We start from the raw sequence: 24,933 nt of genomic DNA, 5'->3' as shown, positions 1-24,933 counted from the left end.
GCATCCATGACATGCACCTGTAACCTCAGCTGCTTAGGAGGCCGAGATGCAGGAATCGCTTGAACCTGGGAGGCGGAGGTTGCAGTGAGCCGAGATCGTGCCACTGCACTCCAGCCTAGGCAACAGAGTGAGACTCCATCTCAAAAAAAAAAAAAAAAGTGCCAGCAAGTATTTATTAAGTTGCATCTGGTAAATGAAGCTTAGTGCATGGATACCACTTACCCAATGCCAAAAAGTTTGGTGGTGACATGGAGATCCCTACCAGATGGATAGAAGGTGCTCGCCCAAAAGACTGGAGTTGCTCATGACTTGCCCAAGTTTCCTTTGTTTCCAGTGACTAGGATAGAGCCCACCATCTGTTCCTTGGATTCCAAAACAGAGGTTACAGGCACAAATCAGTTTCTGTTGATCCCCATTCTCATCCTTTGTCTTCTCCTGTTTAATTCCCCCTAGATACAGCTTATCGAAAGCATCAGCAGAAAACTTTCTGTCTTGCGGGAGGCCCAGCGAGGGCTGCTAGAGGACATCAATGCCAATTCTGCCCTTGGGGAGGAGGTGGAGGCCAACTTAAAAGCCATCTGCAAACCCAATGAATTTGAAAAGTACCACTTGTTTGTTGGGGACCTGGACAAAGTGGTCAACCTGTTGCTGTCACTCTCTGGACGACTGGCCCGGGTGGAGAATGCTCTCAACAGCATCGATTCAGAGGCCAACCAGGAGAAGGTAGAGTTGGGGTCTCTGGGGTGTGGGTAGAGGGAAATGCCATTTGTTTCTTCTCAGGGCTCCCTCTTTCATGTTGGGCTACTATGGGAAACAGTAGAGCATGGGGTTAAAAGCATGTGAGCACTGAGGATGGGCACGGTGGCTCACGTCTGTAATCCCAGTACTTTGGGAGGCCAAAGCGGGCAGATTGCTTCAGTCCAGGAGTTTGAGACCAACCTGGGCAACTTAGTGAATCCCCATCTCTACTAAAAATACAAAAATTAGTCTGGCATGGTGGCGCATGCCTATAATCCCAGCTACTCCGGAGGCTGAGGTGGAAGGTTTGCTTGAGCCTGGGAGGCGGAGACTGCCGTGAGCAAAGATTGTGCCACTGCACTCCAGCCTGGGTGACAGAGCAAGACCCTGTCTCAAAAATAATAATAATAATAAAATAAAAAAATAAGAGTGTGAACACTGGCTTTTAAGTGCCCTGAAATTCTTGCCCTACCATTTATTAGCTGTGTGACTGTGGACAACTTATATAACGTCACTCTGCCTCAATCTCTTCATCTATAAAATGAGGTGAGCATACTACCTGCCTTATGGGATTATTGTGAGAATTAAATTAGTTTATGTTAATTACATAAAACAGGGCCTGGGACAGAGTAAACACTGAATCAATGCTAGCTCCCAGTAGTAGTAGTAGCAGCAGCAGTTTTGCCTCACTCTAGAGTTGGAGGGGGAGGTCTCATCAAGTAGTTGAGATTGGAAAGCTGTCAGTTTCACAGGTTGGGTCACTATGCATATACTCCTGAACCAAAATTGCATCACCTTTCCCTATACAGGTGGCTTTGGATATACCTTTGAATCCACAACAAGAGGCACATATCTACATACATATACATACATACATGGACACATACACTCACACATATCCACTCACACAGACACACACATCATACAGAAAGCACCTCCACAGTGACAGTTGTTCACCAGATGAAAGGGACACAGGCTGGCTTTGTCAGAGCCTTCCTCCACCCCAAGCCCAGTGGTGGTCCCTACATTGAAGACAGCGTTAAAGAGATGGAAAGAGGTGATTTCACATCCCCTATCCAGAATTGTTGTCATGTTTACCCTCCTGCTACAGGAAACAAAGGCTTTTGCATGGAGGTGGACCTCAGGGCAGAAAATCTAGGACTGACTAATTAGCAGAACGTATAGCTGCTTTGTGGCAGCATCTCTGGTGGAGTACTGCTAGGCAGCACTGTTGGACAGATGCCTCGTAATTGGGAGAGCCCTTACTTGGTCCTCTGCTTCCCCAGTTGGTGCTGATAGAGAAGAAGCAGCAGCTGACGGGGCAGTTGGCAGATGCCAAGGAACTGAAGGAGCACGTGGACCGCCGGGAGAAGTTGGTGTTTGGCATGGTCTCCCGCTACCTGCCTCAGGACCAGCTCCAAGATTACCAGCACTTTGTCAAGATGAAATCTGCTCTCATCATTGAACAGCGAGAGCTGGAGGAGAAGATCAAGCTCGGGGAAGAGCAGCTCAAATGTCTCAGGGAGAGTCTACTCCTGGGGCCCAGCAATTTCTAATTCTACCAGCACTCTGCCACAGCATCCCTGCCCAGCCATGTGGGAAGTGCTTTCAATCTTCTTTGTTAGCAGTTTCTCAGCAAGTAGATAGCAATTAGCAGTTTGTTCCAGCCCTCTACCCTGGATGTCTCTCACTACCCCTTCCCTAGCAGTGGTCCTAACCAGCTAGGAGACCCTGGGGAAGCCACAACTTCTACCCAAGGGAGCTGCAGCAAGGTGTGATCTTAGAACCACATTCTCCTTCCCACAGTTGCCAAGGGCAAGTACTTGCTGCACAGAGAACCAAGGAAGTGCCTTCATTCTGCTCTGTACTAAGGACACCAAAGACATCAAGTACTCATCACCCACCCATATCATCAACAGCCTCTAAAGGCTCAGAGGGAAGCTGCCTTGCAGCTCTACTCTGCCCCAGGGCTTGTGGCCCAGCCATTTCTCACAGAGAGCTGGCTGCCTTGAGGGCATTCACCTGGCACCAGTTTCAGGGCCTCACCCAAGCTTTGCAAGGGAAAGCACAGAGGGAGGAATTACACTGAAAAAAATGCAAGCAAAGGTTGAGTACCCCCAGGTGCCCCTTAGGAAGGAACCAGGTTTAAATAGGCTCTACCCTTACCTTTCCCAGCAGCAAGTTCAGGGGAAGAGGCCTACTCTTAGCCCTGGCTAGTGTGACCCTCTTCCTGTCCTAAGACTTTGGTCCTACCACCTCTTGTTTCATCTTTCCTTTACATTGCTGGGGGTTACCGCAGGTGCCTACCCCAGGGCTTCACCATATGGGCCATTAATAGCTCTACTAAAACTGACTTCTAGATGTAGGTTTCATTATTGGGGGAGGGGGTTCTTATTGTTATATTTTAAATGGCCTTTTGATTTTATTTATTTTTATGTTTTGATTATTTTTTTTCTTTTTTAACTAATAAGGTGAGAAGAGGGAAGTTGGAGAGGGAAAAGTTAGCCCAGAAGGAAAGCATTTTCTGCAGATCAGCCTGAATCCACCGTGGCTAGGTAAGCAAGTGCCAAGGCGTTGAATTGTTCCCACCATATCTACCAATGTCTAGGAAGGAGTTTTCCCCTTGAACTCAGAGCCTCCCTACAGTGGCCTGGCCTTGTGCTTCCCTTGAAGTCTAAGTGACTTGAGTTTAGCATTCCCCAGCAGGGTTCAAGTTTTTCTTACTGATTTCTTTTTGAAACCAAAGAAATCTCCTGAAATGGAGAAAGGTTCAGTCATTTCTCTACCATCTCCAAGCTATGGGATCAGTAGAGGTGAGCTCAGAAGGAACTCCTCTAACCATTGCTTTCTCAGCCTGTGGCCTGGCTCGAGGGAACCAAAACTCAAGGTAGCTAGGAGCTCCAGCCAGAGCCAGCTCCCCAGAGCGATTGATGACCCAGCCAGGATCTTAGGCATACAAACAACTAAAACTGCTGCTGTTGCCAAGGCCCTGACACCAGTAGCTAGTTTCTATGCTGGAAAAGCAGCCCTCAGGTGGACGATGGCAAGAAGGGGGTTATGGCCAAATGCTGCCCTGTTATCCAGCTTAGCTCCCTGTTCCTCACTAACTGGGGCCAATCCTTGGTATCACACAACCCAGCCAAGGCCTGGCATCTCTTCTAGTTACTGCTGAGTTCCTCAGGGTCCTTGAAGGTCAACTGTAGCAGCAGGGATGTCTCATTCAACCAAAGAATTTGCCAAGGAACTTTTGCTGCTGTTACAAATACTTGTCACTAGCTTCCATTTCCTCTTCATTGTATTTGAAAACAATGGGAGAATCTTGGCCAGCAGGGTGTCCTGGGGTGGCGAGTGGGGTAAGCCTTTCTGTGGAGCCCTGGGTTTGCTCTTAGTACTGCTGCCAGAAACACTGTTAGAATGGCAACCCTGCCATTCTCCCCTCCAGTGGAAGATTCTACTTTATTCAGGAAGGCTGGTGGCTTGCAGGGGCTAGGCTTACACAAGCCAGCCAAGATTGAGAAGGTAGGGGAGTGCTTTCAATGGAGGCCATAGTTGTCATCTTTTCTTCTGAGCAGGCTCTAGGACAAACAATGAGCAAATTGAGATGTCCTGTATTGGGAGGATGAGGCTGATATGTTTCATCATTCTCAGATTTGTGGGCTAGAACACCTTTTTGGGAATATGGGCCTAGGGAAAAGAATGGTCACTTACCTGGACACTATGGCCATAGTCTGAGTTTTTCTAGTCAGCATGTGATTGGTTGTACCTTAAGTTTATGACACAAAAAATACTATTAACTCTGTTATTTTTGTTCTTAATCCCATCTCAAATTAGTTTCTAGAGTTGGAATCAGAACACAAGGATGCTCATTTTCACATGGAGGGAAAGTTGCCAAAGCATTTAAAAAATAACCCCAAAAGTGGTAGATAAAGGTGAACTGCTGAACAGACACTGGCGTGCCACACTCCTGCCAGGGCAGTCTCATTGTGTGTGATGGTGCTGCAAAGCTGCCAGTATTACTTGAGATGCAGTCTCTCTCCCCTGTTCCCAGTTCCTGGGCTCAGCCCTCCTCCAAGGCCTGCCAGTGAGTAGCAGTTTGGAAGGCAGGCCAAGGGAGATCCCCAAAGACAGTTATCAGTCTTGACTTCTGCTCTCTCCTTTCAAATACTTATACAGGCCCCCATGGGTAATAGGCAAGCATGATGGCTGATAGATAGAGAAGTCAGTGCATGAGTTACTATCACATGTCCCCCCAACCCCTCCTGCCACCTTCCGGGGCTCTGGATAATTGAATCTCCCTGAGTCCCACAGCTGGAGACTCAACCAGGATATAGCTGTAAATGCCCAAGTAGAATCTGACAGAATAAGACAGGGACACTGAAAATAAAGCCCTAGAAAGGAAGAAAATGGAAGCAAAGAAAAGGAGAGGTGAAAAGATAAAAAGCCTCTTTCAAGGTTAGGTTCAGGTTCTGTTTTCCATTTAACCTCATGTGCCAAAAAGCTGCCCAGGCACACCAGAGCCACATCCTGAACCCAACCCCCCCGACAGTGCTGCTCTGCCAGTAGCAAGCCCCAGATGGAGGAAGCTGGGCCCATTTCTGGCCACTTCCACCCATTTGGAGCTTGGTGACTCCCACTGTCTTTGCCAGAGGAGTCGTCTATGCCAATAATATTTCTGCAACAGCATATTATATTATTTGAAGATTAGTAGATCTTTTGGGGGGGGTGGGGCAGGGGACAGTTTCTACAGATGAAGAACCAGTGTTGGTTGTACAGCTGTTGGGGGTCATCTATCCCATGTGAAGCTATTCTTTTTCCAAATCTTGTTGTTTCTGCATTTGTGTCCTCCACCACTCCCTTGTTGGCTGACATAGATATGCCTGCCAGATTGTCATCAAGGGTCATATTTCAATAAAAGGTGCTAAGGACAAAAAAAAATCTCATGTGTTTTAACTCAGGTGATGGAAGTCTAAAGATTCTGCTGAAAAGTACTGGAAAGGAATTTGGTCACCTATCCATAGTCCTTCACAGATAAACATATGACCAGACCCTTACCCACAGCCCTAAACCCTTACCCTGGCCTCTGAGGGATGGTATTGACGCTATACCATTCATCATCCCCAGTTAAATAGCAGGATCTGCCATAGCCTTTTTAGGGGAACAGCTTTTAGACATCTGTTTCAAGACCATCCTGAGTAGGGGGTACAGAGTTTAAGCCATTGGTTATTTCTGTTGTTATCACAGTATTAAAGCATGGTATTTTTCTACTCAGAAGGACCTCAGGATCACAGCCCTGCCCTTTAGCTCACTGATATATTTCTTCCTCTCTGGTTACTCAGTGGCAACATCACATCCAGTCTAACCCCATGTTTAGAATGCAGAAAAAGTCAACAATAGGTGTAATCTCAGGTATAGACCTAAGCAGTATACAGAGTCTAGTTCTGGAGTCTAGCCTGATCGAAGGTAAGCCATTCTTTCTAGACTTCTTCCAATCTTGAATTCTGTCTAGTATTTTCATCTTACTTCTAGCTGATAGTCCAATCTCACACCTTCCTGCTCAGCTCCCTGGAAAGCAAGGGCCTTGCTGATCTGCTCTCCAAGGCAACCTCAAAGATTAGACTTAAATATATTCCAGGCAGCAACTCTGACATTGAAAAGCTTTCTTTTTTCATGATCCATATTCTGTTCACATTCCAACTATCCGCCTTCTACTCAAGATATCCATTGTGGTAGAGTAGAAAGAGTCCAGCTTAGGCATTAGAATGAACTGTGTTCAAATCCTGGTTCTGCCACTTATTCAATGAACCTGGGCTACTAGCTCAACTTCTGAGGTCATTTTCTTATCCGTAAAATGGCAACAGTATTATCTTGCTTGCAGAGTTATTGTAACTTGAAAATAATAAATAAAAGCCACTAAAAATCCAAGAAGTTATTAGGCAGAATCCCAGGCCCACCCCAAACCCAGTGATAGCAGTCTGAATTTTAAGTAGATTTCCAGGAGATTCATGAACGTATTAGAGCATGGGAAGTACTGACTTGTTGAAAACATATTCAGTGCATGGTAACCATTATTATAGTCCTGATCTACTCAATTCATTTTTTCCTTATCCCAGGCATATTCTTGCTCTTCTCGTGTTGCTCACAACTACCTGCCTGGATGAATTTAGGAAAGTTGCAGGATACAAGGTTAAAACACAAGATCAAATGAACAATCCTAAAATGTTATTAAGAAAACAGTTCCGGCCAGGCGTGGTGGCTCATGCCTGAAATCCCAGCACTTTGGGAGGCCAAGGCAGGTGGATCCCGAGGTCAGGAGATCGAGACCATCCTGGCTAACATGATGAAACCCTGTCTCTACTAAAAATACAGAAAATTAGCCAGGTGTGGTGGCACGCACCAGTAGTCCCAGCTACTTGGGAGGCTGAGGCAGGAGAACTGCTTGAACCTGGAAGGCAGAGACTGCAGTGAGCTGAGACCGCACCACTGCACTCCAGCCTGGGCAACAGAGTGAGACTCTGTCTCAAAAAGAAAGAAAGAAAGAAAGAAAGAAAGAAAACAGTTCCATTTACAATAGCATCAAAAAGCAAAAAAGTACTTAGGAATAATTTAACAAAAGAAGTGCAAAACTTTTACACTGAAAACTATAAAACATTGTTGAAAGAGATTAGAGAACATCAAAATAAATAGAAAGACACTCCATGTTCATGGATGGGAAGACTTAGTATTGTTAAGATGAAATGTGCCCCAAATTGATCTACAGATTCAATCCAATGCTTATCAGAATTCCAGTGGCTTCCTTGCGTAAGTTGACAAGCTGATTCTAAAATTCATATGGAATTACAAGGAACCCAGAACAGTCAAAACAATCTTTAAAAAGAACAGTTGGAGGGCTCATACATCCCAACTTCAAAACTTACTGCAAAACTACAGTAATCAAGACAGTGTGGTACAGACACAAGGGTAGATGTATAAATAAATGGAATTAAATTGAGAGTCCAGAAATAAATCCTCATGTATATGGCTAGTTAATTTCAACAAGGGTCCCAAGAGAAATTGAGGAGACAAGTTTTTTAACAAATGGTGCTGAGACAACTGGGTATCTACATGGGAAAAAATGAAGTTTTCCTTAAATCACATGCAAGAATCAACTCAAAATGGATCATAGAATGTAAGAGTCAAAATTATAAAATTCTTAGAAGAAAACATTGTAGTAAGTCTTCCTAATGTTAAGATGATTTGCACAAGTGATACAAGAAATAGAAATAAATTGGAGTAAATCAAAATTAAAAACTTTTGTGCTAAAAATATACCATATCAAAAAAGTGAAAAGACAAGCAACATAATAGGAGAAAATATTTGCATATCAGATACTTCAAAATAAAAAAGGACTCTTACAACTCAATGATAAAAATAACCAATTAAAAATGGGTTAACGGATTGTAATAGACATTTCTTCAAAGAAAATATGTGTTCTAGTATGCTTGGGTTGCTATAGAATACTACCATAGACTGATTGATTGGCTTAAATAACAAACATTTATTTCTCACAGTCCTGGAGACTGGGAAATCTGAGATCAAGATGCCAGCAGATTCAATGCCTTGTGAGGGCCCACTTTATGGTTTGCAGATGGCTACCTTGTGGCTGTGTCCTCAGCAAAGACAGAAAGGGATCTGGTCTTGGCCAGGCACGGTGGCTCACGCCTGTAATCCCAGCATTTTGGGAGGCCGAGGCAGGCAGATCAGGAGGTCAGGAGATCGCGACCATCCTGGCTAACACGGTGAAACCCCATCTCTACTAAAAAAAATACAAAAAAATTAGCGGGGCGTGGTGGCGGGTGCCTGTAGTCCCAGCTACTCGGGAGGCTGAGGCAGGAGAATGGCATGAACCCAGGAGGCAGAGCTTCCAGTGAGCGGAGATCGAGCCACTTCACTCCAGCCTGGGTGACTGAGCGAGACTCTGTCTCAAAAAAAAGAAGGGGATCTGGTCTCTTCCCCTTCTTATAAGGGCATTATAATTTCATTACGAATGCCTACTCTTGTGACTTCATGTAAACCAATTTACCTCTCAAAGGCCCCACCTCCATATGCCATCACATTGGGGATTCGGGCTTCAGCATATGAGTTTGGAGAGGACACAAACATTCAGCTTATAGCAATATGCAACTGGCTAGCAAGCACAGGGAAAGATGCTCAAGCACTACTATTCATTAGGGAAATGCAAATCAAGACCACAATGAGATACCACTTCATACCCACTAGAATAGCTATATCAAAAAGCCAAACAATAACAAGTGTTGGTGAGGAAATGAAGAAATTGGAACACTCATACATTGCTGATGGGGATGTAAATTGATGCAACCTCATTGAAAAACAGCTTGGCAGTTTCTCCAAATGTTAAACATAGAATTTCCACATGACTTAGCAATTCCATTCCTAGGTATATACCCAAGAGAATTGGAAACAGGTGTTCAAACAAAAGCATGAACATGAATGTTTAAAGTGGCATTACTCATAATAGCCAAAAAGTGGAAATGACCCAAATGTCCATCCACTGAGGAATGGATAAACAAACTTTGATATATGCATACAGTAGGGTATTATTTAGCCATAAAAATGGATAAAATACTGATACATGTAACATTTGAAAATATGCTAAGTGAAAGGAGCCAATCACAAAAGACCACGTATTGTATGATTTAATTTATATGAAATGTCCCAAACAGGCAAATCTATAAAGGTAGAAAGCAGATTAGTGGTTGTCAAGGCTGGGGGCTCAGGGGCAATAGGCATGGGGTTTCTTTTGGGGATGATGAAAATATTATAAAATTAGATTGTCATCATGGTTGTCCACCTCTGTGAAGGTACTGGAAACCATTGAAGTATACATTTTAAATGGGTGTGCTAAATGGTATATGAATTATTTCTCAATAAGTGTGTTTTTTAAAAAAAGCTATTGATTATTTCCATCAGTCTCATTCCTCTTGACAAAAATCTGAGTTGATGGTGAGCATGTACTTCATTCGTGACTCCAAAGGGTACAATATTTACACCATTTGAATTTGGGAGTGACTTTACTATTACAACCTTCCCCTTGAAGACCTGGAAGACCCAGCAACATAAGGAGAAAGAGTAGTCTCAGCCTTGTACTAAGACTTCAGCGAAAACAAGAGAGATGGGAGGGACTACTATTGGGAAGGAGGGGCAATCTTTCTAGGCAAATATTGTGGTAGAATGGATAAGAGCTTCGGCTCATTGGGCAAATAAACCAAGTTTTAAATCCTGATTCTACCAACTTACTATGTCACCTTAATAAGTTACTTGACTCCTCTCAACCTTAATACCTTCATCTACAGAAGGGGGCTAATAAAAGCCGCACCTCAAAGTGTTACTATGATGATTAAATGAGATAATTCACATGAAGCACTTAAAATAATGTCTGCCATGTAGTAAGTATTTGATAAATGTTAGCTGCTAGATTTATTTTTATTGAGGTGAGATTGAAGTAGAACAATATAAGGAAAAGTAAAGCATCTTCAGCTTTGGAGTCAGACAGCTCTGTTAATGTGACCTTGGAAGTCACTTTATTTATTGAGCCTTAGCAAATAATGAGGATAGTAACCCTTCTCTTATGGAGGCAGTTCCAAGCCTGGACACTGGAACCCACACCATGTAGGTTTTCATACTGGCTCCACCACTTACACATCGTGTAACCTTGAGCATGTTTAACTTCCCTGTACCTGGATGTCCTCTTCTGTCAAATGGTGGAAACAAAAATACATCCTTGTGTTGTGAGGAATTATTGAGTTAATCCATGCAAAGTACTTAGGACAATAAGTACCCAATGAATGTTAACTTTTATTATAAAGCTAAAGTAGGAGTCAAATGAGGTCTGTGGTAGAGCTGTTCATGTGGTAGGTTCTCCGTAGATGATGGTTCCTTTCCTTACCTACCCTGCTGTGTGCACCAGGTCAAGATATTTTTGGACCTGCAGATAAAATGTTTCAGCCTTAGGAGTTCCCCACTGTAAGTAAAATTTTCTGGCAAGCTCAAATACTACCATCTGATGAGAACAATGTAGTCTGTTAGCTGCCTGCAAGATGACTGTCTATACTCCCAATAAAACACCCCATTCAGAGCAATAGAGAAGGAACTGTTTTGCATGTGGACAACTTAAGGTCCAATTTGAGGTTGGTTTGGGGAAAACATCCACTCCTCCTCAAACCTATCTTTAGACTTAAAGTCAACTTAAATGTTATTGAGTTTCCCACCCTGGGTTAAGCACTTTCACGTATCTTTGCTTACACTATTTTTCTATCTAAACATACATTTTTAAAGCAGAAATCCTCATTTAATCTTTAAAACAGGTCTGTGATTTTGAAACACTGTTTAATCAAAATTCAGAATTGTGGTAGCATTTTTGCTGTTTGTAAGTTAAACAAAATAGATTGTAAGTGTGCAATGCCATTCATTCATTCAACTAATGTGCCAATAATTTGTTTTGTGCTTCAGGGATTCAGAAGTGGACAAGATAGACAAAGTCCCCACTCTCGTGGGGCTTTTATCCTAATGAAAGAGATAGATAAGTATAAATATACAATTACATAATACTTTATATACAGAAATACACAATCACTTTTTACCCTGGTATGGCAATGCAAAACATTCTTCCTTGATTTCTTCAGCTGTGTGCAATAGGCTAAACTCATGAATCTCTTTGCTATTGCAGTCACTAAAATATTTTTTGCATTAATTTTCACCAGAGAATAATGTTTCAGTGAACATGAGAGTGCAGATATCTCTTCGAGATACTGATTTCATTTCCTTTGGGTATTTACCCAGAAGAAGAATCTCTGCATCATATGGTCATCGTATTCTTAATATTTTGAGGAATATACACTATTTTCCAAAATGGGGTACTAACTTACATTCCCACCAACAATGTACCAGGGTTTCCTTTCCTCCATACCCTCACCAACATTTGTTATCCCTTGTCTTTTTGATAAAAGCCTGCTATTTATGACAAAATGGATGAACCCGGAGGGTATTATGCTAAGTGAAATAAACCAGACACAGAAAGAAAAATACTGCATAATCTCATATGTGAAAGCTAAAAAAGTCAAACACACAGGGGGATGGAGGTGGAAGAAATGAGGATGTTGGTCAAAGCATACAAAGTTGCAGTTACATAAGATGTATAAATCTAGAGATCTCATGTACAGCATAAGTTCTATAGTTAATAATGCTGTATTGTATACTGGAAATTTTCTAAGAGTAGATTTCAGGTGCTCTTACTGCAAAAGAGGGTAATTATGTGAGGAAATGCATATATAATTTGCATGACTGTAGCAATCATTTCACTATGTATATGGATGTCAAAACATCATTTGTACACCTTAAATATATACAATAAAAGATTTTCACCAAAGATATTTTCTCCACAGGATTTGTGATGAGATTTTTAAAAAATTGTCTAGCAAAAGGATGACAAACTATCACTGAAGAGGTAGGATTTGAAAGTAGTTTAGACAGAAAGGTTGAATTCCACTCTTGATAGAGAAAATCAATTCATGTCACATGGAAATCTTGCCCATTCTGTGCAACATTCAAACATGGCCAAAGACTAAGGGGTTCTGGCAAAAGCTCCTCTCCTCCTGAGCAGTGTAAACATTAACAGACCACATTCTGTTTGTAAACTGCTTAAGTTTCTTCAATATGACCCTTCATTCTGGAGTTGCTTACTGCCATTAACAGAGTAAAATAACATGGCTTTGAATTCCCATTTTCCTCCCAGCTACTTATTTTCTATCTGAAAAGGATAATTAATGGAACTCACCTCCCTGGGTGTTGAGTTGATTCTATTTTTTGCAAAGGAAAAAATCTGGGAAAAGGCCATGAGTAAAAAATCTTTCCAGCTTGAAAATGCATTAGATTAAATGTGAATAAGTCAAAGTGCTGAAAAAATAACAATTTGTTCCCTGATTTCTCCTCAGTTTTAAATTTGATAAAGATGAAAAAGCAGACCAAACTCAGCAGATACAATAAATGATAACTTATAATTGAGAGAAAACTCTTATTTGGGCTAAACTTAAACAGCTACTGTTTAGAAGTCTCATAAATGACTATATATTTAAGCACCTTTTACAAATATGGAACCTTTAGTTTTCTTTTAGAAAAGTGGGCAGTGGTAAGAGTGAGGAGAGGCAGATAGAAAAGAGTAAGGAGGTTGTGGATAAATTAGATAATACTATGCATTTAGAACATAATTTTGGACACTTTCTCACAGGCTGGTAGATATTTTGTTCTATCAAATAAGCCTGTCATAAAACTCAGAGCGTTACTAAAACCTTTTATATATTAAAAAAAGAACTCCAGTTTTGACAAAAGATAACCCAAACCAAGTCTGTTATTGAAGCAATCTCTGAGTGAGAAAAACCATGTGTCTTTGGGAGCTTGCTGGAATGGCACTCAAAACCCTTAGACCTGGACGCAGCTCTGCCCTTCTCACTCTATGACCTCGTGCTCTTTTATCGGTTCTGTGAAGAGGATATTTTGGTGGCTGTTAAACTGAAGAACGAACACCCTGCCTAGCTGCATAACACCATGCTCCAAATTTCGCCTCCAAATTGCACACTGGCCCAGCTCCCTCTAATTGGCCTGGCTGCCCGGAGGATGAAGTCCTGATTCTTGCATATAAGGCCCTTCATGTTCTGTCTCCTGTGTGCTTCTCCAGCTATGACCCCTAACATCTTCTCGCACTCATCCTTAGCTCTAGCTGGTTCTGCAAATGTGTCATGCAGTCTCATCCCTCTATACACTCAAAAAGGCTGGTCCCTCTACCTGAAAATCCACTGCCCCACTCCCTGAGTTCCCTATTTAGCCAATTCCAGCGTGTCCTTTGGTGTCAACTCAGATTTCACATCCTTCAGAAACATCCTGTTGATATACTAATAACAGTGTGTGGTATTTGGATATGATCATTGTTTACACTTTCTGTCTCTCCCTTTAGGCTGTGGGCTTCTTGAGGGCGGAAACTAATTTATACCACTAACACTTAGCACAGTACCCCAAGCTCATAGTAAACACTTCAGAAATACAGGGTAGTAACAATTCACGAAGGCTTTGCTGTGGGCTTCATATTTCTGGTGATATCTTACACTGGCTTATCCTCCTCAATACAATCATTAAATGTTGAACTTTCTTAAAACTTGGTCCTAGGCCCCTCTTCTCTTCTTGCTGTATGCTCTTGCCCAGCTCTCTTTCTTAATCATACATACCCATGGTTAGTTAATCTCCCATATAAAGCTGGCTCCCAAAGTTATATCTCCAGTTCATATTTTTTCATAGCTCCAAAACTTTATATCTGGTTGGCTCAATGACACCCCAAAACCCAAACATTAATGTGTCCAAAATTAAACCTTTGATTTTCCCCTCCCGAACCTGGTTCCCTCTAGTGTTCTTTATATCTCAGTGATTAATACTCCTCTCCAACCAACTAGGAAAGCTAGAAGTCTTAGAGTAATCCCAGACATCCTCCTCTTTCTCACCCCTTCCATATAGAATTGATCACCAAGTCCTATCAATTCTGTCTCCTAAATATTTCTCAAATCTATTCACTTATTTTTCCACAACTGTTATCCTCTGAACTACATCATTAGCCTAACTATTCTTCTTATGCCATTTCTTGCTTTCTGTAGACTGTTGTTCATGCTGTAGCCAGGGTGATCTTGCCAAAACCAAATATGATTATATCACCCCTTCTCCTGTTTAGGTCATTTTAATAGGTTTCAAAGCCCTTTCCATTGCCTGTGAGGCTCTGCATGCCCATCTATGTCTAATGATGTACCAACGTCAACTTCAACCTCATTCTCTGGGCAAACCTGCTTTCCAGATTCATTTATAGCTTTGGCTTTGATATTTAAAGACTGAATAGCCAAATATCTTCTTCAGCATTGAATTACTTAGCTTTTGCTGCAGCAGCCAATGACCCTCAGTTTTCAGTGGTTTGCAACAACAAACATTTTCTTTTCATCTCACATGAAGGCTAATGGCTAGCTACAACTTTGCTGGCCTTGGCTGGGTTCAGGTAGCATCATGAATCTTCTGATTCAGGGACTGAAGATGAAAGAACTGCAACTCTCTTGGGTACATGTTTCTCCTTTTGGAAGTCAAAAGCTCAAGAGAGACACAGCCAAACCATGAAAGGATATTTAAATGGCTGCTCTGATGTAGGGTATATCATGCCCATTGTATTAGTTTTCTATTACAACATTACCACAAACTCAGTAGCTTAAAACAACACATATTTATTACCTCGCAGTTTCCGTGGGTCAGAAGTATAAGCATGACTTAACTGTGTCCTCTACTTAACAGTGTCACAAAGCTGCAGTCAAGGTGTCAGCCAGGCTGCAATCTCATCTGAAGGCTTGACTGTGGAAGAATCTGCTTCCAAGCTCACTCAAAATTGCAGATACATTTTCTTGTGGCCGTAGAGCTGAGGGCACTGCTTTCTGACTATCAGCTGACGACTACTTTCAGATCCTAAAGGCCACCCTCACCTCCTAGTGGCTGCCTGCGGTTTCTAGATGCTGCTCAGAGTTCCTACAAGCCTTGCCACAGTTCCTTATAATATGGCAACATGGCTGCTTACTTCATCAAGCTAGTAAGGAGAGTCTCTAAAGTGAATCTGATAGTAAGACTAGATCATATAGAATGTAATATGGTCACAAATTAGACATTTTATCACCTTTGCCATATTCTATCATTTAGAAGCATGTCACAGGTCCCATCACACTCAAGGGGAGAGGATTGTACCAGGGCATGAATACTAGGAGGTGAGGAACATGGAGGCCATCCTAGAGTCTGCACATCACATCTACTTACATTCTATTGACTAAAGCAAGTCACTGACTAGCCAGTCCTAAGGACAATTGGACACTAAGGTATACTCTGCCTATAGGGTGGGGAAGAAATGAATAATTTTTAACAAATAATACAATCTACCAAAACCATTATTTCTGACATTCTTAAACTTGTGCATGATCAATGATCAGGTGATCACCTAGGCTACTGCATAATAATGACAGTAATATGAATAATGGAAGTCATTTGGAGTTATTAATATTTTAATATTCACTTTAAAACATAGTTAAGCATTCTAGATAAAACTAGAGAGAAAATCTCTTATGTTCTATATATTTTAATTCTATCAATCCGTTGAAAAATAAATGTGTATCTATTCTTGGAAGAATAAAATACAATAATGCTGATTGTAAGAACTGTTAAATTTATCTCCATAAAACTTAACTTCCAAATAGTTAAATATGGAAGTAGATTGGTAGTTAATATAAATTATGAGAGCATACACTCACTAAATAACCTTAGGGAGAATATCGTATCAATTTTGAGACAGTCTTTTAAAACTTTAAATAATAGAGGTTCAAGTATATTATAATTTTAAACTATAGACTTGGTTGAGGTGTTAGCATTCACAATAGTAACCAAAATAACCTTTACGTACATATTAAATTTTAGTTAATCATTTCATGATTCCTTTAGGAAAAAATCTTATTTGGGAATTTTTCACATCTTATGAGGATGACTTAAAACCAGTGTCAATCCAAATTTTTCAAGGAAGAAAAATCTCCAAAATGGAGGTTAAGAGAATCTTTCCAAAGGAAGTAACAATTCAGTTAAAACCTGAAAGAGTTAGCTAGGCAAAAGTGAAGTGAAGAAGGAGAGGGAACAATCCAGGTAGAGGGAGTGTCATATGAGAGACCAAGAATGCTGAATACGAGTCAAAGGGGTTGAAGTGCTGAGGAGGTATATTCCTTTACTATGATGCCACAACTAAATGGCTTAAAATGACTCACATTTACTGTCTCATAGTTTTGCATGTCAAGGCACAGCTTAGCTGGGTCCTCTGTAAGACTGCAGTCAAGGTCTTGGCCAGAGCTGGGCTCTCATTTAGAGGCTTGACAGGGGAAGGGTCCACTTCCAAGCTCACTCTAGTTCTCAGCAGTTCCTTTCCTTGTGGCTTTAAGACTTACGGCAGGCTGCTTTTTCCAAACCAGCAATGGAGAGAGAAAGACTCTAAAATCAGCTAGCAAGATGGAGTCATATATTGTAATCACAGGAGTGACATCCCATCACCTTTGCCATATTCTATTGTTTAGAATCAAGCCATACTTCCCACTTACACTCCAGGGGAGGGGATTATACAGGGGTGTGAACACCAGGAGGTGGAGATCATAAAGACCACCTGAAAAATTGTCCCCCACAGAGAGGCAAAGTGGTATAAGATATGTGGTAGAGGTTCCCTTAATCTGCAGATTAGCCAAATGATGCTTGGCTAGGTGTAGGAGTTCAGTCAGGATGGTGGGAGAAATTGTAAAATTATAGGAAATAAACACAAACCCTCTTGGAAGGCCTGGGGGTTTGCATGGTTTCAGTAGTGTTTGGCTGAAGGCAGCTGAATTCTCTTAAAAGCTTAGGGCATAAATACATAGGAATGTAGAGGAGTTTATCTAAATAACTTGTTTACTCATGTGGTCCTAAAACTAACCTTTGATCATTCAAGGGCAGGATGGCTCTCTCAGGGAGAAGTCTACCAGGTTAATTACCCTCTAACGGTGTTGACCCAAAGCCTTTGTCATTTAATGTGTGTTAAATAAATGCCAGTAGGGCCAGCAAGTCAGGGCCACAGCTGCAACTCTTTGCACCACCCTCCTTGGTGTCTATAAGTGGCCCAGACCCTCAGCCGGACTGACAGGCAAAATATCTGTGTCAGTATACGTTATTCATCCATCATTAAGTCAAGGTCTGCAGGACAAACCCCCACAGCTAGGTATCAAAATCAAGATTAAGCAAAAACTAAGCCCAAATCCAAAAATCCTCTTATATATTGAAATTCTAGTATACAGGCATAAATTTGAAAATATGTCAAAATATTAATCATAACAAATTTATTATTAAAATGTTAGTAGCCAATTTTTAAAAGTTTATTATTACAGTCTGGGAACAAAATTCCCAAGTACTATCACACTGCCTACCACACTGTTGATCTTTCCTTCATGGCATTTTTTACATCCACAACTTATATTTACTTGTATGAATAGCTGATTAATATTTGAATCCTGTGCTAGACTGTAATCTCCAAGAGAGCAGGAGTCTGTGTCCAGTTTTGCTCATAGTAGTACTTTTGGTGGAATAGGGTTTTTTGGCTCCCATATTCCCTTTGATCCTACCCATCCTCACCCAGGAGACTTTAGCATTATTAAATTGCATCAAAGTTATTCTATCAATGGTATTCAGGAAATGACAAGAGAAGGGTTTGGAACAAGAGAGTTAACTTTAAATTTGTTTAATAATTGTGAAAATTTGGAAACAACCTAAATGTCCAACAGTAAGAGAATTGGGTGCTTTTTGTTGTTTGTTTGTTTGTTTGTTTGAGGCGGGGTCTTACTCTGTGGCCCAGACTGGAGTACAGTGGCATAATCATAGCTCACTGCAGCTTCAAACTCCTGGGCTCAAGCGATCCTCCTGCCTTGGCTTCCCAATGTGTTAGGATTACAGGCATGAGGCACTGTGCCTGGCACTGGAATTGTTACATATACCATGGTACATTCAATCTATGCAGGGAGAATGGATGCTACTTCTTTCTTTCTTTAGTGGTTACCTTGTCCAGGATAAAGAAAACAAGTGAGGCTGTTGCCCAAGCAGTACCACATGCATTTCCTAATAATAAGGTAGCAAAAAATTAATTCAAACATGTTTGTGTTCAAACATCCAATTCTACCAATCTTGGATGACCAAATGGAGGTCTACCTATCCTGAAAAAGATTTGTCTAAAGCAGTGGTTCTCAAAGTGTGGTCCTTGAAGCAACAATGGCAGCATCATCTGGGAATATGTTAGAAATACAAGTTTTTAAGTCCCAACTCAGACCTACTAAATCAGCAAATATGGGATTGGGGCCCAGCATTCTATTTTAACAAGCCCTCTAGCTGATTCTGATGTACACTCAAGTCGGTGACCCAAGACCCTTGGTTATTTTTGCCTCTGACCACAAGGTGGCAACCTTTGTCTAAAGTCCTATAAGTTGGCCAATGGTTAAGGTAGGTGTAATCTTGTCTAGCCACTGAACTGTCCAGAGGCAGTTAAGTAGTGATGTGATATGGGGATGTGAGGGAGAAGTGAGAGATGGGAGAGGAAGAAAAGAGATGAAAGGAAGAATGGGGACTGGAGGAGGCTTTATCTCTGCTTTGAACACAGCAAGTAAACTACAGTGAGGAGGTGGGACAATGTTAGGGGCGCTAGTTGTTTATCATCTAACAATTCAGCTCATTCTGGGTATAAAACAATGTGAAGTAATGTTGGGGAGTTTGTGTGCAGCCAATTTTATCTATGCTTTTTATCCTTGTAATCCCTAGACACCACCCAAAGGCAAGCATCTCCTCACACTATCACCTATCCTCTTCCTACTCTCATAATATAATCATGAATTCCTTCCCCAGTTATCTTCCATCACAGAATCCCCTCTTTTTAAACCTTTCCACAATTCTCCCGGGTGCCCTGTTGCACAGTAAAATAAGCTCAGCCTATGAAAATATACAGAAATATTGTCCCTCTTATTTGAACATTTCCTGCACATCTGTAATTGAGACCTGGCACTCCACTGAAGATTCTACTTCCCATACAGCCCTCTCCGATTACAATTGTTAATTTTTTCATTCCCCATAAATTATAGGGTTTTACCAAGAGGACGGAGGGGAGGAAAATACAAAGACAGAAGTCTTAAAGGAGGATAAACTTTTCTCAGCTCTGGTAATGGTATCCATGCAGACATGTCACCCAACACCTTAACTTCTCAGTTCTGTTGAATGCCTCAATTCTACTTCGCTTCAACCACTGTCACCCAGGACACACAGTGGATGTTTTCAACATTTAGAGGAAATCCACACTGTAAATCATTTTTGAATCATTTATCTTTTTCTTCTTTCCTATTTTCTACAAAATAGGATGAATTTTCTTCTTCTGGTTTACAAGTTATAACTGCCATTTTGGTTCTGATTTTAGTTGCTCTTAACTAACAAACACCCATGTTAATTTAACCATATTAGTTTCTTAAATTTATCAGTATCTACATTTTTCTCTTAACATTACAAGTACTTGAAAATGTTCTCATGTTCTTTGAGTCCCACCACACCTTCCCCATCACTTTGATAATGTTTAAAAATATCTGTTCTGAGTTACTATGGATATACACTTTTTCTTCTTTTCTGCTCAGTATGTAATTATCAAGTCAGCAATAAACTATACTACCAGTGTATACTTGCCCTTACTCCCCATGTCTCTTGCAGCATCTCCTGTATTTTTTTCCTTTCTAATTTGAAGACCTCCTCCAAAATTGTCTTCAGTGAGGGTCTTTGTGTGACAAACCTTCTGAGATAGTGCATGCCACAGAATATGTTTATTACTATGTTACATTTAAATTAAAAAATGGGCAGGGCACAGGGCTCATGCCTGTAATTCCAGCACTTTGGGAGGCCAAGGTGGGTGGGTCATTTGAGGTCAGGGGTTCAATACCAGCTTGGCCAACATGGTGAAACCCTGTCTCTACTAAAAATACAAAAATTGGCCCGGCACGGTGGCTCACTCCTGTAATCCCAGCACTTTGGGAGGCTGAGGCGGGCGGATCATGAGGTCAGGAGATGGAGACCATCCTGGCTAACACGGTGAAACCCTGTTTCTACTAAAAATACAAAAAATTAGCTGGGCGTGGTGGCACGCACCTGTAGTCCCAGCTACTCTAGAAGCTGAGGCAGGAGAATCGCTTGAACCTGGAAGGTGGAGGTGGCAATGAGTTGAGATCACGCCACTGTACCTTAGCCTGTGCAACAGAGCGAGACTCCGTCTCAAAAAATTTATAAAAATTAATTAATTAATTAATTTAAAAATGGCTGAATATAAAATTATAGGTTCAAAGTCATTTTAAACATTATAGGTCCAGTCCTTTAAAATATTGTCTTCTTGTATTCAATGTTGCTAAAAGTCTGTTGTCAATTTAATTCCTTTCTTTGTAGAGGACTTGATTTTTCTCTCTGCAAACTTTGAGAAGTTTATGTTTAAATTCTGTGATTGTGTGTGTGCGTGTATGTGTGCATGCATTTTACCTTCTCTGTATTAGTCTATGTCAGCCTCATTGTGTTTGAAGAGTGAGGAAAGGAGAGCCCCAGGTAGCTCAGAACATGTTAATAATTCCCATTTGCTGCCACTCTATAAGCAACTGATATGATCAAGGCTTCATTTTAAAACTTGTTTGAAAGAAGCAGTGCTGGGGGTGGTATCAGTGTCCCAGGTTGTAATTCATCAACTTTGGGAATTTGAAAAGGGTGGAGGAGTGAATGAACAATGGAGCAGGGGAGTCCCTATCTGTTTTCAACAGCCTCCCACTCAACCAAGCAGGGCTTTTTTGCTGCCCTTATATACTCTGATACACCCTCCATACTCTGGTAACTGTGGTTGGAGATATTTCTCCCGATTTCTGTAGTGAGGGTAGATAATGTAGGTAGGCAATTGGAGGAGAGACAAGAACAAAACTTTTAAAGCTTTCCTTAAATTTATCCTCTCACTGCTGCTTCCAACTACCCTCTATTTCAGGCTGCAAAAGAAAACCACCCAGCTATGCAGATTGAAGCCACTACAAAGAGATGGCTTGTTTTCTCAGCTGGACCCTCAACATCACTCAGCCATCATTTTACTTGTCAGTTCCCTCTCCCATTCTTTCAGTGCCTATTAAAATCTCCACTTGTATTCCTTAAACCTCTCCAATCCCTCTTACTTTCAGCAGTTGGCTGTTTCTTTTGCACAACTTCAGAGGCACCCTCTCATATGTGAATAACAGTTCTAAAATAAAACATAGAATAGTGAGAATTACAAATCTAGTGTTATGCTAGACTGTAGCCCTGCAAGGGCTTTGAGTCTTACTTCAAAGGAAAATGAAGACAACAAAATGACAAAAAAGAAAATTATAGGCTAATCTCTATGTCCAGTGAAAATATTTCTTAGGAAATAAGTGGAAATCAAGACATTCTCAGACAAAGGAAAACTAAGAGAATCTGTCACCAATATACCTTTGCTATGGCTAAAGTAAGTTTTTGAAGCATAAAAAAATGATAAAAGAACGAATTTGGGAACATCAGGAAAGAAGAAAGAACAATGGAAGGGTTAAAATATGGGTAAATGCAATAGACTTTCCTTCTCCACTTAAGTTTTCTAAATTGCATTTGATAGTGTTTAAATAAAAATTATAATATTGTCTGATGGTGTTCTTAATGTATACAGAGGAAATATTTGAGAAAATTATATTATAAATGGGGGAAGAATAGAAATTTAAGAGGATATGAGATTTATATACCTCACTCAAACCGTTAAAATGTCTGTAGACATTGATGTTATGTATGTATAATGTAATGCCTACAACAACCACTAAAAAATTTATATGAAAAGATACACTCAAGAACACTACAGATGAATCAAAACCGATTTTTAAAAAATATTGAAGTGATCCAAAGGAAAAATAAAATAGAGAAATGAAAAGCAGAGGGAACAAACAGAACACACACACACACACACACAAAATGGAAGACTTAAATCCAGACATATATAGTTACATTAAAATGTAAATGGTCTAGGGACTTTGATCCAGACAAGAGGACATAAACTCATCTCTTTCTGCTTCTCTTTGCTAAATATAACTATGACATAACACAAGAAGCAACCATAGGAGGACTCTGAATGGTGGAAAGAGGAAGATGGACTGGCTAGGGACCCCAGTACTGGAAGAACAACATAGCAGTTGTGTGTCTTACCACCCCTCACCCAGCAACAGAAGGCATTTAGGCCTGGCATCTCCTGACCCTGACATATCAGATAAAGGTTACTCAGGTCCTGCTAATTACTCCAGTTGGGCCCAGTGGCACCGGTGATCAAGTAGGAGCTCCAGTAATGATAAGTGACCAGAGAAAGTGCATTTCATTCTTATGGGCCAGAGAGTTTATTTTCTCACTTAGAGACACCCAATGGCCCCAGTGGCACAAGCAGGGTGACCCCACCACAACAAGCGGTCCTGCCTGGAAAGCATTTTTCTGTACTCTATGGATTGGAAACTCTATTCGCCCACCTAAAGACACTGGAAGGCCTAGTGGCACTGAAAGGGGGTGATTCCCCCACAAAAAGTGACCAAATACAGAAATACAAGGCAGTGTTTCCCTTCTTATATAAAATGTCCAGGAAAAGACAATGAAAGTAGGTTTCCTGGGATTGAGGATTCATGGAACTGGGGGTAGGGGAAAATGTTCTAGAACTGGATTTGATGGTTTCATAACTATACATTTACTAGAAATTATTTAAATAGGTGAATTTCATGGAATGTAAATTATACCTCAATCAAACTGTTTTTTAAAATGACTCACAGCTAACTAGGAATAGAAGGAACCTCCTTAATCTAATAAAGTATATCTACAACTAACATCATACTTAATATGCAAGATTGAATATTTTTTCTTTAAGACTATGGAAAAGACAAACATCTCTATTCTCACCACTCCTATTTAACATCGTACTGGAAATCTTACCTGGTGTAATAACACTAGAAAAAGAAAAGGCATACAGAATATAAAAGAAGGAATAAAACTATATCTATACACAACAAAATTGTCTCTGTGGAAAATTCCATGGAATCTACAAAAGAACTATTAAACTAATAAATGAGTTTATCAAGGTCTCTGAATAAAAGGTCAATGTACAAAAAATAATTGCATTTCTATATACTAGCAATGAACAATTAGAAATCGAAAGTTTTTTTAAAAAGTACAATTTTTAATTGTACCAGAAAAAATGAAATACTTAGGTAGAAAACTAACAAAAGTGTTCAAGATATGTATACTAAAAGCTATGAAACATATATGAAAGATACGAAAAACTAAATAAATGGAGATATGGACCATGTTCATATATTGGAAGACTCAATATTGTTAAGATATTAATTATTCCAAAATAGATCTATAAATTCAATGCAAACTCAATTAAAATCCCAGCAGGATTTTTTTTCTAGATATTAACCAGGTGATTCTTAAATTCATATTGAAAGGCAAAGGAACTAGGACATCCAAAATAATTTTCAAAAAGAATAAAGTTGAAGGACTCGTAGTATCTTATTTCAAGACTTACTATTAACTATATCAACACACTGTGGTATTTGGAGGAATTACTCTATTGGATGTTAAGGCTTATTATTCAGCTATAAAAAATCAAGGTAATCATTGTATTGGCAGAAGGATAGACACATAGTTCAAGTGAAAAAATAGAGACCAAGAAGTAGTTCAACACAAATAGAGTCAACTGATTTTTGACAAAAATTCAAAGGAAACAAGAGAAAAGGTAGTCTTTCAACAAATGGTGCTGGAATATTTGGACATCCATATGTTTTTAAAATGAACCCGAATTATTTTTACACAAAAATAAACTCAAAATGGTTCCTAAGGCTAAATTTAAAATGTAAAATTTATAATATTTTGAGAAGAAAAAATAGAATATCTTTGTGATCTTAGGTTAGGCCAAGAGTTCTTACATACCACACCGAAAGCACATGTTATAAAAGAAAAAATTTGATAAATTGGGCCTCACCAAAATTAAAAACTTCTTCCCTGTGAAAGACAATATTAAGAGAATGAAAAGACAGGATACATAAAATATTTGCAAAACTCATATTTGATAAAAGACTTGTATCCAAACATATAAAGAACTCTTAAAACTCGTCAATAAGAAAACAAATGACTCAATTTAAAAATGGACAAAAGATCTTAACAGACAAGTCATCATAGAAGATATACAGATGACAAGTAAGCATAAGAAAAGATGCTCAACGTCATATGGCATCAGGGAATTTCAAATTAAAACGACAATGAGATTATTTATACAAAAACTCAAAATTGTTCACTGCACACCTTTTAGAATGGCTAAAATCCAGAACACTGACAGCACCAAATGCTAGCAAGGATGTGGAACAACAGGAATTCTCATTCGTTGCTGCTGGGAATGCAAAATGATACAGCTACTTTGGAAGACAGTTTGGTAGTTTCTTACAATGATAAAAATAGTCTTGCCATATGATCCAGCAATCATGTTCCTAGGTACTAGCC

General features: G+C 40.2%; 1 protein-coding gene across 10 annotated transcripts in view; it reads left to right on the top strand.

Moving 5' to 3' along the window:
* SHROOM4 (shroom family member 4) overlaps nucleotides 1-24,933 on the top strand; it is a 283,821-nt gene that overhangs the window by 215,882 nt on the left and 43,006 nt on the right. For 5 of the 10 annotated variants that reach the window (XM_063660273.1, XM_054473015.2, XM_063660276.1 and 2 more), the window contains 2 exons: nucleotides 454-723; nucleotides 2,025-12,388. In XM_063660273.1, coding sequence (XP_063516343.1) covers nucleotides 454-723; nucleotides 2,025-2,294 — 540 coding nt within the window. In that variant the 3' untranslated portion in view covers nucleotides 2,295-12,388. Of the gene's footprint in view, nucleotides 1-453; nucleotides 724-2,024; nucleotides 12,390-24,933 lie in introns of those variants that run through there. The other 5 variants (XR_010125372.1, XR_010125373.1, XM_063660274.1 and 2 more) reach the window with 3 other exon arrangements.

This window comes from Pongo pygmaeus, chromosome X (genome assembly GCF_028885625.2).
Source record: "Pongo pygmaeus isolate AG05252 chromosome X, NHGRI_mPonPyg2-v2.0_pri, whole genome shotgun sequence".
NCBI classification, from domain to species: domain Eukaryota; kingdom Metazoa; phylum Chordata; class Mammalia; order Primates; family Hominidae; genus Pongo; species Pongo pygmaeus.
The sequence above is the reverse complement of the archived record's forward strand: the minus strand, read 5'-3'. Positions and strand labels throughout refer to the sequence as shown.